This window comes from Oncorhynchus kisutch, linkage group LG29, assembly GCF_002021735.2.
Source record: "Oncorhynchus kisutch isolate 150728-3 linkage group LG29, Okis_V2, whole genome shotgun sequence".
Classification (NCBI taxonomy): domain Eukaryota; kingdom Metazoa; phylum Chordata; class Actinopteri; order Salmoniformes; family Salmonidae; genus Oncorhynchus; species Oncorhynchus kisutch.
Genome location: NC_034202.2, coordinates 5,946,857 through 5,963,430, shown reverse-complemented (window position 1 = coordinate 5,963,430; position 16,574 = coordinate 5,946,857). Strand labels below are relative to the sequence as shown.

Here is a 16,574-nt window from a genome sequence, read left to right as displayed (position 1 = left end):
TGCTGGTCTAACTTTACTCCATATCCAGGCTTGCTTTTCATTCAGAGTTTTATCGATCTCTAACAAATTGGCAGCAATAGATTTTCAGGTCTGGGGGAATTCATATGCATCTAGTGACAGACTTGTGGCAAGATATTGATGGGCGATTTAACAACCATGAGATCATCTGGTCAACATCCATCCCACTTCACTGACAGGTGCTACTGATCCATGCTGTGTCAATCGACGCATATAGAAACAGGAGAACCGGACGCTATACGACATAAGCTAAATTACATGAGTATAACATAATGTGTTATTGCATGTGTTACTAAGACAAACAAAATCTAAACACGACCTATAACATGAGACAAAATGTGATAGGCGATGGTTTCTCAGTGAGGATAAACCTCTAGGCTTGCGTTGCAAATGGACCCTATTCCCCTTATAGTGTACTACTTCTGACCAGAGCCCTATGGGGCTCTATGAAGGGATTAAGGTGCCATTTGGAACACAGCCCTAGTCCTCAACACACCCGTCAAACCAAACGCAGCTCGGCGCTAGCCTTGACAGTTACGCGCTTCCCCCCGTGGAGGCTGTTTTGTCTTCGCTGCTCCTCAAAACATCCCACTTTAATCCATACCATGTACCTGTCTGTACAATCAAACTACACAACGAGCCGGTTTCATGGCAATCTCTGGGTTTGGTGTCGTAATAAATGCTGGGGTCGATATAAAAACACGGCCTGTGTATTCGGACCGTGATATGGAGAAAGAAGGCTTGATGAAAGCATGTGTTCCTGCTCTACCAGGCTCTGTTTCAGAGCTGCTGTCAGAGGCACTGGGTTTGGTACAGGGTCCCAGAGGAATAAGTGAGTAAGAAGAGGAACGCATGACGGTGCTTTTGCCAAAAAGCGTTTGGGGTAAGATGAGTGTGTGGGTGCGTACGTGCAGTTGTGTGTGTGTGTGTGTGTGTGTGTGCCCTAGCATTTTGTGTGTATGTCTTTATTTATATCCAGGGATGTTTGTGCATCTCTGGCATCCATCCTGCCATTAGGCCTTCTGTTTGTCAGAGCTCCAGCCCCTAACAGGCCTGGCTGCTGTCTCAGATACAGAACACAGAGGACCAGTCAGCTAGGAGACAACAGAAGAACTGGACCTAGATACACCGGATAGGCTTCAATTAGACAGAGGAGAGACACAGAGAGAGGGTAGAGAAAGAGAGCGAGGTAACGAGACCGAGCAGGGGGAAGAGCGAGACAGAAAGAGAAAGGAGAAAGGGAGACTTCAAAAGCACCTGCGGCACTCTGCATCCTCTTAATAATCAGCGTTTTTAAATGTGAAAGAAGAGGCTTTCAAAAGATGAAACAGAACAGGAGCTACGGTCAGAATTTCATGATTTTTACATGACTTCACAACTTTTAACCACATTTCCATGATCAACAAATAGGCGGCGTAGCTATGCAAGTATAAAAAAGTAAGCAAACATGTGGTATCAACACTGGGAGGCTAACCTCTGATCCCATGTACCATCTCCTGTTGCTGTGCACTCAACCCCCCCCCCCCCAACAAAGTAGAATACATGTTAGGTAACTATATAAAACATGTGGTCAGTCAGCTTGGAGAGCTACTGCTCAAACACATCAGTGTCATTTTATCGAGGTCTGGTTGAACAGCTCATTTCTGAAATGTGGTTTGTTAGAGGGGGACTGGAAAGAAACCCAGCAGCTCTCCTGGAGGATGGTTGACCACTCTTTATCGAGGTCTGGTTGAGCAGCTCATTTCTGAAATGTGGTTTGTTAGAGGGGGACTGGAAAGAAACCCAGTAGCTCTCCTGGAGGATGGTTGACCACCCTTGTTGTAAAACATTGCAACATTACAACTGAATCCATTTTATGCCTTTAGAAAATCATTTCTTCATTCAATGTATCAAAGTTCAAATGGCTACAGAAGGCAAAACATATTTTTATACAGCTGAAGCAAGCCCACTTTTTTTCAGTTTTCTTCCAGGAACTGCTCCCTTATAGTCAACTGTATCTTAACTACCTTAGAAGTGTTTCGTGTGCAGGCTGACTAGCATCTACTGAGCTGCAATGTCCCATACATTGGAAGCCCAAATCAACTGGAAGTATTGCTGCCACATAATCCAAAAAAAGGCTACATCCAATAATTGTTAAAAAAATTACTGTTCGGGATTACATTTTAAAAAATGCATACTTGCGCCTTGTGCTCTTCACAGATGAAAGCAGGTTCACACTGAGCACGTGACAGACGTGACAGAGTCTGGAGACGCCGTGGAGAACGTTCTGCTGCCTGCAACATCCTCCAGCATGACCGGTTTGGCGGTGGCTCAGTCATGGTGTGGGGTGGCACCTCCATGTGCTCACCAGAGGTAGCCTGACTGCCATTAGGTACCGAGATGAGATCCTCAGACCCCTTGTGAGACCATATGCTGGTGCGGTTGGCCCTGGGTTCCTCCTAATGCAAGACAATGCTAGACCTCATGTGGCTGGAGTGTGTCAGCAGTTCCTGCAAGAGGAAGGCATTGATGCGATGGACTGGCCCGCCCGTTCCCCAGACCTGAATCCAATTGAGCACATCTGGGACATCATGTCTCGCTCCATCCACCAACGTCACGTTGCACCACAGACTGTCCAGGAGTTGGCAGATGCTTTAGTCTAGGTCTGGGAGGAGATCCCGCAGGAGACCATCCGCCACCTCATCAGGAGCATGCCCAGGCATTGTAGGGAGGTCATACAGGCACGTGGAAGCCACACACACACACTACTGAGCCTCATTTTGACTTGTTTTAAGGACATTATATCAAAGTTGGATCAGCCTGTAGTGTGGGTTTCCACTTTAATTTTGAGTGTGACTCCAAATCCAGACCTCCATGGGTTGATAAATTTGATTTCCATTGATAATTTGTGTGATTTTGTTGTCAGCATATTCAACTAAGACATCAGCACTATGGAATAACACACGGAATCATATAGTAACCAAAAAAATGTTAAACAAATTGAAATACACTGCTCAAAAAAATAAAGGGACCACTAAAATAACACATCCTAGATCTGAATGAATGAAATATTCTTATTGAATACTTAAATACTTTTCTTTACATCACTAGTAAAAATAAAGAAAAACCCTTGAACGAGTCCAAACCTTTGACTGGTACTGTACAGTTTATCAACCACCATAGAGAAGCTTCTACTCATTTGTCTGCATTTTATTTTACATTGGGTAAAGTATTTTCCTTCCTTCTCTGATTTCTTTACGGAGGTGGTCGTTCATTCCATAGTTTGTTATTTTCCTTCCTTCTCTGATTTCTTTACGGAGGTGGTCGTTCATTCCATAGTTTGTGCCTTTGAGCTGACTTCCTTTTCTTTGTACCTTGATTTTCTGCTGGAAGTGCTGAAAACAAGCTACTATGGGGCAAGGGCCATGGTGGGATGTGCTTTCTATTCTATGTACTTGTGAAAATGTCATTCATTGTAGCTGGTCTAGTGAAATTGTCAGATTAGTAGATATGACCTCGCGCACAGACGCCTCACGGTTTCTAGATTGAACCTTTTCAGTGCCAGAGAATATTAAGTTATCCCCTCATACTACGTATCTAGCACGGTCTCTTGAAGGACTCTGTTGTCACGGTCAACATTGTTTACTTTGATTTCCAATTTGTCAACAGTGCCCCTTAGCGTTTTATTCTCTTTGAGCATATCCTCAAGTTGTTTGTTATTGAAAGCAATGGCAATGTTGAGGTCAGCTAGGTTCTTTCTCAATTCATCTAAAAACAGACAGCTTTTGAGTTATGGAGACCAGAACACTTACTTTGGAAGCGTTGACGTCATCGCCAGTGGAGTTGTTTAAATCCACCGTGTCACTGGATGAGTTCCTAACAGGCTTTATGGCAGAGATCCCGGTGTCTTGGTTATTATGGCCAGCCTGAGTTAAGGAATCCCCGCAATCCATGTCGGAATGGTAGTATCGGTCAATGAAAGATTCCAGATGCCACAGGCTGTCATGTGATTTATCCAGCTTCTCCAGTTTGGGTCAAAGTTGTTAATAGCACAATTTTCTGGATTTTTTAAAAACTTTCATTAGTAGGGCTTGCAGGAGAACTGCCTATTGCAATATAACATATTTATCAAAAATGTTTGTATTTTGGAGTGCCGCTCCGCCACGCTGCTTACCTGCTCCTCCCGTACGGTTGTACGTACTGCCAATTTTTCTAAAACGACGTTGGAGACTGCTTATGGTAGAGAAATTAACATTCAATTCTCTGGCAACAGCTTTGTAGTCAGCATGCCAATTGCGCGCTCCCTCACACCTGTCAGGTGGATGGATTATCTTAGGAGAAATGCTCACTAAAAAGGGATACAAACTCATTTGTGAACAGAATGAGAGAATTAAGCTTTTTGTGGCTATGGAACGTTTCTGGGATCTTTTATTTCAGCTCATGAAACATGGGACCAACACTTTACATGTTGTGTTTTAGTTCAGCTCATGAAACATGGGACCAACACTTTACATGTTGTGTTTTATTTCAGCTCATGAAACATGGGACCAACACTTTACATGTTGTGTTTTATTTCAGCTCATGAAACATGGGACCGACACTTTACATGTTGTGTTTTATTTCAGCTCATGAAACATGGGACCAACACTTTACATGTTGTGTTTTATTTCAGCTCATGAAACATGGGACCGACACTTTACATGTTGTGTTTTATTTCAGCTCATGAAACATGGGACCAACACTTTACATGTTGTGTTTTATTTCAGCTCATGAAACATGGGACCGACACTTTACATGTTGTGTTTTATTTCAGATCATGAAACATGGGACCAACACTTTACATGTTGCTTTTATATTTTTGTTCAGTACAGTTCGGAAAGCAAAAGGCTATTGCTGTAAAGAGAAGACAACTAAAAAAGATGGACTTTACATTAATCAAAATTCTCAACTTAATTGAGCGAACAGTAGGCCTAAAAGCCAATCTTATTGGCACCAGCTGCGAGCATCGGCCATATCCCCAGTGAGCATATCCACTATCATTGTCGGGTCAGTGCCACTTAAAAGGTTGTTTTCGGACAATCATTTCCTCCTACAGTTTAGATTGAACGTCATTCTATGCATCTCTCTCCTTCTCATTGGCCTCTTATAAGGACATTGTTTTTATTGTTCTGTTTATCAGTGTCAGCAGAGTAGGCTACCCTGTAATTTGCCATAATAAAAACAGATTCTGCTTATGTCTCCAGTCATATAAAGTGAACTATAACGGCATGAAATGTGTTTTTCCTGTGCAAAGAAAGAAACTTCTGATATAGCCTATAGCCCAGGTCTCTACACTATACATGCTCAGCCATGCATTGAATAACACTTTTTTGCAGACAGTGATTGAGTTCTATTATTTGCCTAAAGTATGACTGTCCAATCTACTCATCACATAAGTCCGCAAATGTGATGACGCATGGAATGCTTTATTATAAAATGGTAAAAATGTACTTCCTCAAACTTAACTCGCACTCCGCCTGCAAAGGCTAGTGATTTAGCTGTTCATTACTCGTCTTGTTGGCTGAGGAAAAGTAAATGTGGACAGTTATTCTAACAGCTTCAAAGTGAGCGGTAAGGACACACGGCGTTGCATCCTCGACTTGCATGTTCTGTTAAGATGAATTACCATAATCAAAATGTGAGTTCGGTCATTCTGAACACCGTGGGTGGACGCCCTAATCCGGTTACGCACCCAATGCATATGGGTCTGGTAAATTAAAATTACATACGGTGAAATTCAATGCCACAGAGAAAAAGTGAGAGAGACTGAGAAAGCAAGAGTGTATAGGGGAGAGAGGGAGAGAAAAGAGAGAGCGAGATAGAGGACAATAGAAAGGCACTTGTCCTTTTTTGTCCCTCCCACAAACATGGTTGCTCACAAAGAGCCGCCTCTTGTTCGTCCGTGGACTGTGAGCTGTGAGGTCTGCAAGGGCTTTGATATGGGGAAAACAACATGTGAAACAGAGAAAACTTACTTTGGCAGCATCTTTAACTGGTTCTCTCTCAGCTCCAGGATCTGCAGTTTGGTCAACCTGAGGGAGAGTGAGAGAGGAAGAGGAGAGCGAGAGATAGAATACAAGTCAATGACATAACACTCACTGGGTATACTCAAAGTGAAATCTATTGACCAGCCTTCAGGGACATGGGATAGTGTTGTTTTACTGGATGGTTTTGTCTAAAAACAAAGGCTTGTCCTGGAGCTGGATCACTGGGGCCTGACCAACGATGTGAGCCATACAGATATGTAATTCAAGATTCCACATGACTCCTGCTAGTTTGAAACCCAGCTGTGATTCAGCTGTACAGTGGGGGAACTGAGCCCAAGAGAAAGCTACATAAGGTCAGTAGCAAGGTTTCCTCCCATGTCATAAACCTATATGATCTAGCCATGATTACATACTATATCTTACAGTAAGTTCGGAAAGTATTCAGACCCCTTCCCCTTCTTACGTTACAGCCTTATTCTGAAATTGGTTACATAAAAAATGTTCCTCAGTCTACACACAATACCCCATAATGACAAAGCGAAAACAGGTTTGTAGATTTTTTGTAGAACTGAGCCAGGGGAGAAGAGCCTTGGTCAGGGAGGTGACCAAGAACCCAATGGTCACTCTGACAGAGCTCCAGAATTCCTCTGTGGAGATGGGAGAACCTTCCAGAAAGACAACCATCTCTGCAGAATGCCACCAATCAGGCCTTTATGGTAGAGTGGCCAGACGGAAACCACTCCTCAGTAAAATGCACACGACAGCCTTGCTTGTAGTTTGCCAAAAGGCACCTAAGATTTGGCCTGAATTTGGCCTGAATGCCAAGCGTCACGGGACAATGTCCGTGAGTGGCCCAGCCAGAGCCTGAGAACTGAAAAAAGCTGTGCAGCGACGCTCCCCATCCAACCTGACAGAACTTGATAGGATCTGCAGAGAAGAATGGGAGGAACTCTCCAAATACAGGTGTGCCAAGCTTTGTAGCGTCATACCCAAGAAGACTTGAGGCTGTAGTCGCTGCCAAAGGTGCTTCAACAAAGTACTGAGTAAAAGGTCTGAATACTAATGTTAATGTGATTTAAGTTGTGTTTTTAATACATTTGCAAAAAAATCTACAAAACTATTTTTCCTTTGTCATTATGGGGTATTGTGTTTAGATTCATGAAAAGAAGAAACATATCAATTGAATCCATTTTAGAATTAGGCTGTGTAAAGTGACAACATTTGGAAAACGTAAAGGGGTCTGAAAACTTTCCAAATGCACTGTATATACAGTTGTGATCTTCACCCTGGGAGAGATGAGTTCTATGATAAAGAGTTAGTCTCTATAGAGACAGGGGAGTGTGGAAGTTGAAGCAATTGAAGAAGAAAGAGGGTTGTAGCAGTTGATTTTCATCTCAAACTTTAACATCACACTGCATTCATACACATATTGGTTGCTCTGACTTCTAACCTCACACACACACACACACAAGCTACTGCAACACATGCAACTGCAACGCACGCACAACTGCAACGCACGCACAACTGCAACGCACGCACAACTGCAACGCACGCACAACTGCAACGCACGCACAACTGCAACGCACGCACATTCCCAGTTTAAAACATTTCCATGGGGAGGTTAAGGTCCCCAACTCTGAAGATGAGATAAGAAAACATGGATTCATGCCCGTCATTCCAACATCACTATAAGGTAACAGCTTCCTGTCTCGAGGGAATAACCTACAGTACCTTGGCATGCTATTTTTTGTGACTAAAATTTCACCCCTTGAATCCATTTTCAATACCTGCCTGCTTCCTTGCATGTGAGCACTTGTGTACTTTAAGGCCAACAGATGCAGTGTATTTGCTTTTGGAGGTTTGATCCCCTTATGCCCTCAGAACAGCCTCAACTTGTCGGGGCATGGACTACAAGGTGTCGAAAGCGTTCCACACGGATTCTGGCCCATGTTGACTCCAATGCTTGTCACACTCGTGTCAAGTTGGCTGGATGTCTTTTTGGTGGTGGACCATTCTTGATACAGACGGGAAACTGTTTAGGGTGAAAAATCCAGCAGCGTTGCAGTTCTTGACGCATAACCCGTTCAAAAGGCACTTAAATATTTTGGTCTTGTCACCCTCTGTCTCAAGGCTTAAAAATCCTTCTTTATCCTGTCTCCTCCCTTCTAAACTGACTGAAGATTTAACAGGTGACAATAATAAGGGATCATAGCTTTCACCTGGATTCACCTGGTCAGTCTATGTCATGAAAAATGACATGTTCCTAATGTTTTGTACAGTCAGTGTATATGAATTGTGATTGATTGATTGACTGATGTCTTACCTGCCGAAGCTGGCTGGAAGGAACTCGAGGAAGGCGTCATTCAGGTAGAGCTGTGACAGGCTGAGGAGCTGGGTGAAACCCTCTGGGAGCCTGCAGGGGAGACAGGAGCAACATGACCACGTCACTAACATAAATCACTAACATTGTAAAGACAGAGGAAATGAAACTGGAGACACGCACAGGAGCCGGACAAAACAATACAGGCCATTAGTTGTAGGACAGTGTTATTATTCTATTTTTAAAAGAACCATTAAAAAGAGACAAATTTGTGTATCTACGCACATCTCGGCATAGGAGTCAGGCAGAAAAATAGATCAATAAAACTCAAATCAAAATTTAATGGTCACGTACACAGTTTGGCACACGTTTTAGCAGGTGCAGCGGAATGCTTGTTACACTAGCTCCTAACAGTACAGAAGAAAAATGCTAAAAAGTACACAAAGGTCACGCAAATAGACAATAAGAGGTTTTATTATCGTGACTGGTCTAGCCAAAGGTGTTAACGAAATGAACATTTCAAGGCCGTAGTCATATCCTTCGGCGTGTGTAGGTAAATACACAGGTGTGGCTTTTAAAGTATTTGAACCGAACTTACTTGGAGATGGGATTCACACTCGCTTCAACGATAGCCAGGACTTTGCAGTTCTTGATATTTTCTGGAAACTCCTGGATACCTAGAACACGAAGCAGATGTTACATCATGTCAACATTTAGGGGGTTTCATTATTTAACCGTGTTACAATTCCTGGGGGATATTTAACAGAGCAGTATCAAAACATCTCCCTATCTCGTAGATCTAAAGAGCAATATCGACTTGATCGTATAACTCATTCAATATTTTCAATATCCCACATTCAACTCCGGCTTGTTTTTCTTTTATAAACAGGGAAATCAACTGCTTCTACAGTAGCCTTCAGAATGTATTCATACCCCTCGACTTATCCCACATTGTTGCCTTACAGCCTGAATTCAAAATGGAGTCAATTGATTTTATTCCTCACCCATCTTCAGGCAATACCCCATAATGACAAAGTGAAAACATGTTCACAGAAATGTACTGAAAATGAAATCTCATTTAAGTGTTCACACCCCTGAATCAATACATGTTAGAATCACCTTTGGCAGAGATTACAGCTGTGAGGTGTTCTGGGTAAGCGTAAGAGCTTTGAACACCTGGATTGTACAATATTTGCACACTATTCTTTAAAAAAATTCTTCAAGCTGTGTCAAGTTGGTGGTTGATCATTGCTAGACAGCCATTCTCAAGTCTTGCCATAGAGTTTCAAGAAGATTTAAGTCAAAACTGTAAATAGGCCACTCAGGAACATTAAATGTCATCATGGTCAACTACTCCAGTGAGTATTTGGCCTTATGTTTAAGGTTATTGTCCTGCTGAAAGGTGCATTTGTCTCCCAGTTTGTTAGAAAACATTCCTCTAGGATTTTGCCTGTGCTTAGCTCTATTCCATTTATTTGTATCCTACAAAACTACCTAGTCCTTGCCTATGACAAGTATACCCATAACATGATGCAGCCACCACCATAATTGAAAATATGAAGAGTGGTACTCAGGACATTGTTACATTTCTTTGCCACACTTTTCGCAGTTTTATTTTACTGACATATTGCAAACAGTTTTGAAATATGTTTTGTCCTGTACAGGCTTCCTCCTTTTCACTCTGTCATTTAGGTTAGTATTGTGGAGTAACTACAATGTTGTTGATCCATCCTCAGTCTTCACCCATCACAACCATTCAACTGTTAAGTCAACATTGGCCTCATGGTGAAATCCCTGAGCAGTTTCTTTCCTCTCTGGGAACTGAGGACACCTGTATCTTTGTAGTGATGGGTGCATTGATACACCATCCTAAGTGTAATTAATAACGTCACTATGCTCAAAAGGATATTCAATGTCTGACGTTTCTTCAATCGGTACCCTTCTTTGTGAGGCATTGGAAAACCTCCTTGGTCTTCATGGCTGAATCTGTGCTTCTACACCTGCATTGCTTGCTGTTTGGGGTTTTAGGCTGGGTTTCTGTACAGCACTTTGAGATATCAGCTGATGTACGAAGGGCTATATAAATAAATTTGATTTGATCTGTGTTTGAAATTCACTGCTCGACTGAGGGACCATACAGATAATTGTATGTGTGGGGTAAACAGATGAGGTAAAAAAAAATCATGTTAAACACTATTATTACCTACAAAACGAGTCCATGCTCCCGAGTGGCGCAGCAGTCTAAGGCACTGCATCTCAGTGCTCAGGGCGTTACTACAGACAACCTGGTTCGACTCCACGCTGCATCACAACCAGCAGTGATTGGGAGTCCCATAGGGCAACGCACAATTGGCCCAGCGTCATCCGGGTTTGGCCGGTGTAGGCCGTCATTGTAAATAAGAATTTGTTCTTAATAAACTGACTTGCCTAGTTAAACAAAAGGTTCAATTACAAAAATAAATTCAAAAATGTAAGCAAATGTCTTACTCCTGAACTGATTTAGGCTTGCCATAACAAGGGGTTGAATACTTACTGACTAAAAACATTTCAGCTTTTCATTTTTAACACATTTCTTATAATTACACTGATGTGTGTTGGCCAATGACACAAAATGTAAATGTAATACATTTTAAATGCAGGCTGTAACACAAGGGGTATGAATACTTCCTGAAGGCACTGTATATGATTGTATGTGAATATTTATCAAAAATAGCAGGCTAACATATTGATCTTGCTTTGTGAATAGCCTATCCCTCAGAACCCACATCTAATGTGTTGACACAAAACATACAGATGTACGCCATCATTTTCCATTTAGACCAGGGATGGGCAACTGGCCCCCACCCCCAAATGTTCCCTACCCCTGATTTAGGCCAACATTTAAAAAAAGATAGCCTCCAATATTTGTACAGCATGTTGACAAATGTTTCAATAAGTGTTGGGCAGAGGATAACATTTGTTTTTTGTTTTGTTATGATGTGCCAAGAAAACTTTTAATTATTCTGAAAAGGGGATCATGCTATCATTTCTGTTTTCAACAGCAGGAGAGTGGCGTAGACTAGTATCAGCCAGCCAATCAGTCAGTTAGTCCTCTGTGAGAAGTGTCTGGTCTCTGCATTACAGCGCCTGAGCTGCACCTTTACTCTGTAAACAACCACAGGGCTGAGTGCTCGAGGAGTTGACACATTAGCAGAAAGAAGCTGACAGAGTGTGTCTGGCAGTTCTCACCAAAAACATCCGCTCGACAGTGGCTCAACTCGAGGGGTGGGGGGGGGGGGGGGGGGGGGGGTGTCGTGAGCACGTCTCGAGGTTTATTTCCATATACTTTGATTCGTGTTCACAACACTTAGCCCTGAGTACTAGGTGAAGGAGGGTAAGCTTCTATTAAGTAAACAGACATGGCCTTAAGTCACTAAAAACTCCCCAGATGTTCCTTACTCTGTTTGATTAGTCTGGTATGGACTCCACCACAGTGGATGGACACAAAATACCAAGTGGAGATCAAGAAACAATATGGTGCTACTTTACTTTCTTTGCTACTTGTTTATTTAGCTGCTCGTCCCTCAGTGCACTGGAGCTGTAGAACAGAAAATGGTGTGTATGTAGCAGTGTGTGTTTGAGAATGTCTGTGTGCACCAGTCAACTGAGGCTGGACTCTGATCTTTCAGTTTCGATCAGAGATAATGTAATCACTGTAATAAAGGCAGAACGAGTCATTGTCTCAAAGCACAGCAATCTGAAGGGACTGGCCATTACAGCATTTCTATCAAACTCAACAGTGCTCAAATGAACAGGTGGCAGATTATTTGAGAATAGTGTTCTAGTTGTTTTTCAGATATTATATTTTTCCCCAATCACGACAGCTAGATGAAGTGAACAAACTGAAAAACTAAATGTCACTCAATAGTAAACGTGTGCTGATGCAACTCTGTGGTTTTAGAATCTTAGAGAACGTCTGGGAGGCCCGTATTTGGTGTTAATCCCATTTGATCAATCCAGAAGCCATCAACACATACACATGCCTTCTCTCACACTGACAACTAGCAGTGAGCGGCTCCTCCATTAGACTGGAGATGAGAGACAGCTCTGGGGAGCTTCATTCACAGTTGGCACCGGTTCAGTCTCAAATGACACCCTACGTAGTGCACCACTATTATATACATGAACGAGGATGTCATTTTCGATTTTGGCCAGTTGTTGTAAGGTAGGTGCTAGGCCTACATATTCTAGTGTACAGAATCATTTGCAGGCCTCAGCTTGTCCTGTCATAACTTCCTTTACACGAGGGTTTTGTCAGCGGTGTGATCTTCTGTTGGGTGTAAAAAAGAAAATGTGGTGAAACGGCACTTCTGTGTGGCAGTGACACTTTTAAGGGTTTTCTTTGTTTTAACTTCTCAATTTAAAAAAATGGAGGAATGATGGTTGAACAGACACTTTTTACATAATCTAATCCACTTTATGTTTCAGTAATTTTCTTTGACAACAGAGGGACACTAAGGGGCAATTAGTTAAGTAGACTGAACATCCCACTGCTGATAAGACACTGACTTGCACACAGACTTAAAACTACGATAATTCAACGGCAGAGCTTTTTCACTTTCAAGCTTGCCGGTATTGTCTGGTCTCTTCCAGTCTAGTCCAGAGACGGTAGAAACAGTCTAACTATTGTTGAACCATCTCGGACTAGCCATTGTCAACTTCAACATTCTTTAGTCATACTGCACAAATATGGAGAAGCGGGATGGCTCTTCAGTCAATATCCACTTTTCAGAATGAGTGGCTTGGTAAGTGATGGAGAGGCCTAAAATAAAAGTTGAATGGGAGACAGCAGTCATTCTAAACATAAACACCGTACCCAAAGGGGCTAAGGGGTAGGCTGCAACTCCTTAAAAGACCTCAACAAAATTATATTATGTTATTGATCTGGTCATACAGTGCTTTTGTATTGAATGAATGGTCATTCTTGTCATATTATTTTTGAAAGAGTGGTCATTCTGGTCATTGTGCTTACTGTTCTTGCTGACGTCCAGCTCCCTGAGATTGACGAGGTTGGCGATGGCCGCAGGCAGCACCGTGAGGTCATTGTCTGGCATGCTCAGCCGGTGGAGCAACTGGCAGTTGAACAGTTGCTATGGAGGGAGGAAGAGAGAGAACGGGAGAACGAGAGAGAGGGCGGGGAATAAGACAAGTTGACTTCGCAGCATGACTCAGCCAGGACTCTGGCTTGTAAAGGAAGCTGCAGCTCATTCACAGCCAAGCATCAAGTCGCTGGGCCCCAGCAGCCAGCCGATGCTGACTTCGTTACAACACAGAATTATAGACTGATTGAGTGTGTGGGGAAAGGGGTAAGCACAGGGCAGTACTATGGATTGGCTCCGTTCTATCGGCAGGATATTCGCCTTACATAACCACTACAATCATCCCTTGGTAATGTACTCCGTGTTGTAAGCAGCAGGAGGAAAAAGGCCCAACTGACATCAGAGGGCGCAACTTGATCAAGTCCTACAGCCTGGTGCCGTCCTTACGGACTGATTTCATTGTGTCACTCTACTGAGATAGTGTTTGCCAGGGAGTGGTCACTGCAATTTGGAAAGGTTCATGTTTCTAAACCATTAAATACACATTACAGGACCACCTTTGTTTATAAAAAAAATTAAAAAAAAATGATCAGGGTATATTTGGGTGTGTATCATTCTGAAATTATCATGAACACATCCATCTGTGTGTGTCTGCATCCTACTTTGGGCAGCTCCTCGATCTGGTTGGCGTCCAGGTAGAGCTCCTCCAGGGTCTTCTCCAAGCTGAAGATCTCCTTGGGCACAGTCTCCAGGCTGCAGTGGGAGTAGTCCAGAGACGTCACCGCCTCCTCCTCCCCCCGCAGGCAGCGGCACGGCACCAGACGCACAAACAGGTTCCGCTTGCTCGACATCCTCAGGCACTGCAGAGAGAGGGAGAGGAGTGTCAGGTGTCAAGACAGCTCAGTGAACTACTGGTGCACCTTGGGGCTAAAGCTACTACAGCTAACATCCTAAGGCAAGAGAGAAATGTCAGAGGGAGAGTGTCAGATTGAAGAAATTGAACTAGCGTGATTACCTACCAGCTTATGAAACAAAAACTACTAACATTTTTGAAAACATCTACTGCAGAATTTATTTTGCTATAAAAATGCTATAAAATGCCATGCTTCTATTTTTATTCACAAATGCGAGTGAAATGCTTGCACTCTGGAGCCCTGACTAAATCGCCAGCCTGGGCACTAGATGTTTGAGTGTTCACGAGGTATGTCGAATTTCCTAAAAGATGCACTGCAGGTGTATCTCACTGATCATCCCTAAAGCCAACACCTCATTTGGCCGCCTTTCGTTCCAGTACTCTGCTGCCTGTGACTGGAACGAATTGCAAAAATCGCTGAAGTTGGAGACTTTTATCTCCCTCACCAACTTCAAACATCAGCTATCTGAGCAGCTAACCGATCGCTGCAGCTGTACATAGTCTATTGGTAAATAGCCCACCCTTTTCACCTACCTCATCCCCGTACTGTTTCTATTTATTTACTTTTCTGCTCTTCTGCACACCAATATCTCTACCTGTACATGACCATCTGATCTTTTATCACTCCAGTGTTAATCTGCAAAATTGTAATTATTTGCCTACCTCCTCATGCCTTTTGCACACATTGTATATAGACCCCCCCTTCGTTTTCTACTGTGTTATTGACTTGTTAATTGTTTACTCCATGTGTAACTCTTTGTTGTATGCTCACACTGCTATGCTTTATCTTGGCCAGGTCGCAGTTGCAAATGAGAACTTGTTCTCAACTAGCCTACCTGGTTAAATAAAGGTGAAATAAAAAAAAATAAAAAAAAAATTAGCGGTCTAAGGCACTGCATCTCAGTGCTTGCGGCGTCACTACAGACACCGTGGTTCGAACCCAGGCTGTATCATAACCGGCCGTGATTGCGAGTCCCATAGGACGGCGCACAATTGGCCCAGCGTCGTCCGTGTTTGGCCGGTGTAGGCAGTCATTGTAAAAAAGAATCTTAACTGACTTGCCTAGTCAAATAAAGATTGTTTTCTATTTTACAAACTACAAAAACATCTCACAAAAAAATTACAATTATGACAATAACCATGATGCCATTTGCTTGATAATCGTTACCCAAGATTCCATAATCGTCACAACCCTATTACATTGACTAATGGTTTGTTCTCCGAGACCATATTGACACATAAGATCTGCAACACATTATCGTTTACATCTGTGTTGTGTTGAAAGTGCCGGAGCAAAAGGGCCAGCTATCATCAACACAATGCCCTCTGAGCATTGTTTAGTATGGAAACACATTACAGATAAACGGGCCCCTTTAAAATCTCTTCAGAAAGAGAGCTGTGTACATTTTGGTACAGAACGTCACTAGATAATGAAAAGCAAAGCTCTTCAACAGGTTTCACATTACTTTCAATAAAGCTACAGAGCCACAGCACGGTAGTGGCACTCATCTGGCCCAGAGAAGAGACCTAATCTGGACAAGCAAAGCATACCTCATGGATATGCCTCCCTACTCCCCATTATTTTACCGGAGGTATAAACAGTGAGCAGGCACTTGAATTTGCATATAGATTACTCTGTTGCTCGTCAGTGCACTGACAATGCATCTCCATTTAGACACTAAGCCTAAGGCAAACATATGAAAAGGTCAGAGCAGTGTTTTCTACAAGCACATGGAGTCGCCAGCCAGACAGACAAAGTAGCCAGCCAGGCACCCTGTGTTAAGACATTTTTGTCAAACAAACTCTATTTTGGTTTCCTCTGGAAACTCTAATGCCTAGATTCCGTCCGAAACACATAGCAACATTTTGGAATACGTCATTGAGTTTACCTCCCAGATTGGAGAAAGGAGTTGTGGTCTTGTGTTTACAATTTAAATTGACAAATTGTGACGGCAGTTCTTCAAATGACAAAATGGGTCTCTAAAATAAACAGAACAGATGTTCAATTAAGTTCTGGGTCAATGCCTGTTAAGAGAAGAGAAAAAACCTCAATTCAATTCCTGAAAGAAGTTCAACAAGTGTTTTCAACTCTGTGAATTGCAGTACGTCATTTTGTTTAATTAAAAAGACTTGTTTTGCAACTGACCCACAGATTTCTTATTAAAGAATCCTGTAAGAGTCTGCAGACTTCCACAAGCTTCAAGCTTCCTTTTAAGAGCCATTTTCTCAGTTACCTGCAA

General features: G+C 42.6%; 1 protein-coding gene across 4 annotated transcripts in view; it reads right to left on the bottom strand.

The window, feature by feature from the left end:
• LOC109874092 (erbin) overlaps positions 1-16,574 on the bottom strand; it is a 124,301-nt gene that overhangs the window by 44,154 nt on the left and 63,573 nt on the right. For all 4 annotated transcript variants that reach the window (XM_031809638.1, XM_031809639.1, XM_031809640.1 and 1 more), the window contains exons 3-7: positions 14,084-14,281; positions 13,355-13,472; positions 8,942-9,020; positions 8,347-8,436; positions 6,012-6,068 (exon numbers count right to left, since the gene is read on the bottom strand). In XM_031809638.1, coding sequence (XP_031665498.1) covers positions 6,012-6,068; positions 8,347-8,436; positions 8,942-9,020; positions 13,355-13,472; positions 14,084-14,272 — 533 coding nt within the window. In that variant the 5' untranslated portion in view covers positions 14,273-14,281. The remainder of the gene's footprint in view (positions 1-6,011; positions 6,069-8,346; positions 8,437-8,941; positions 9,021-13,354; positions 13,473-14,083; positions 14,282-16,574) is intronic.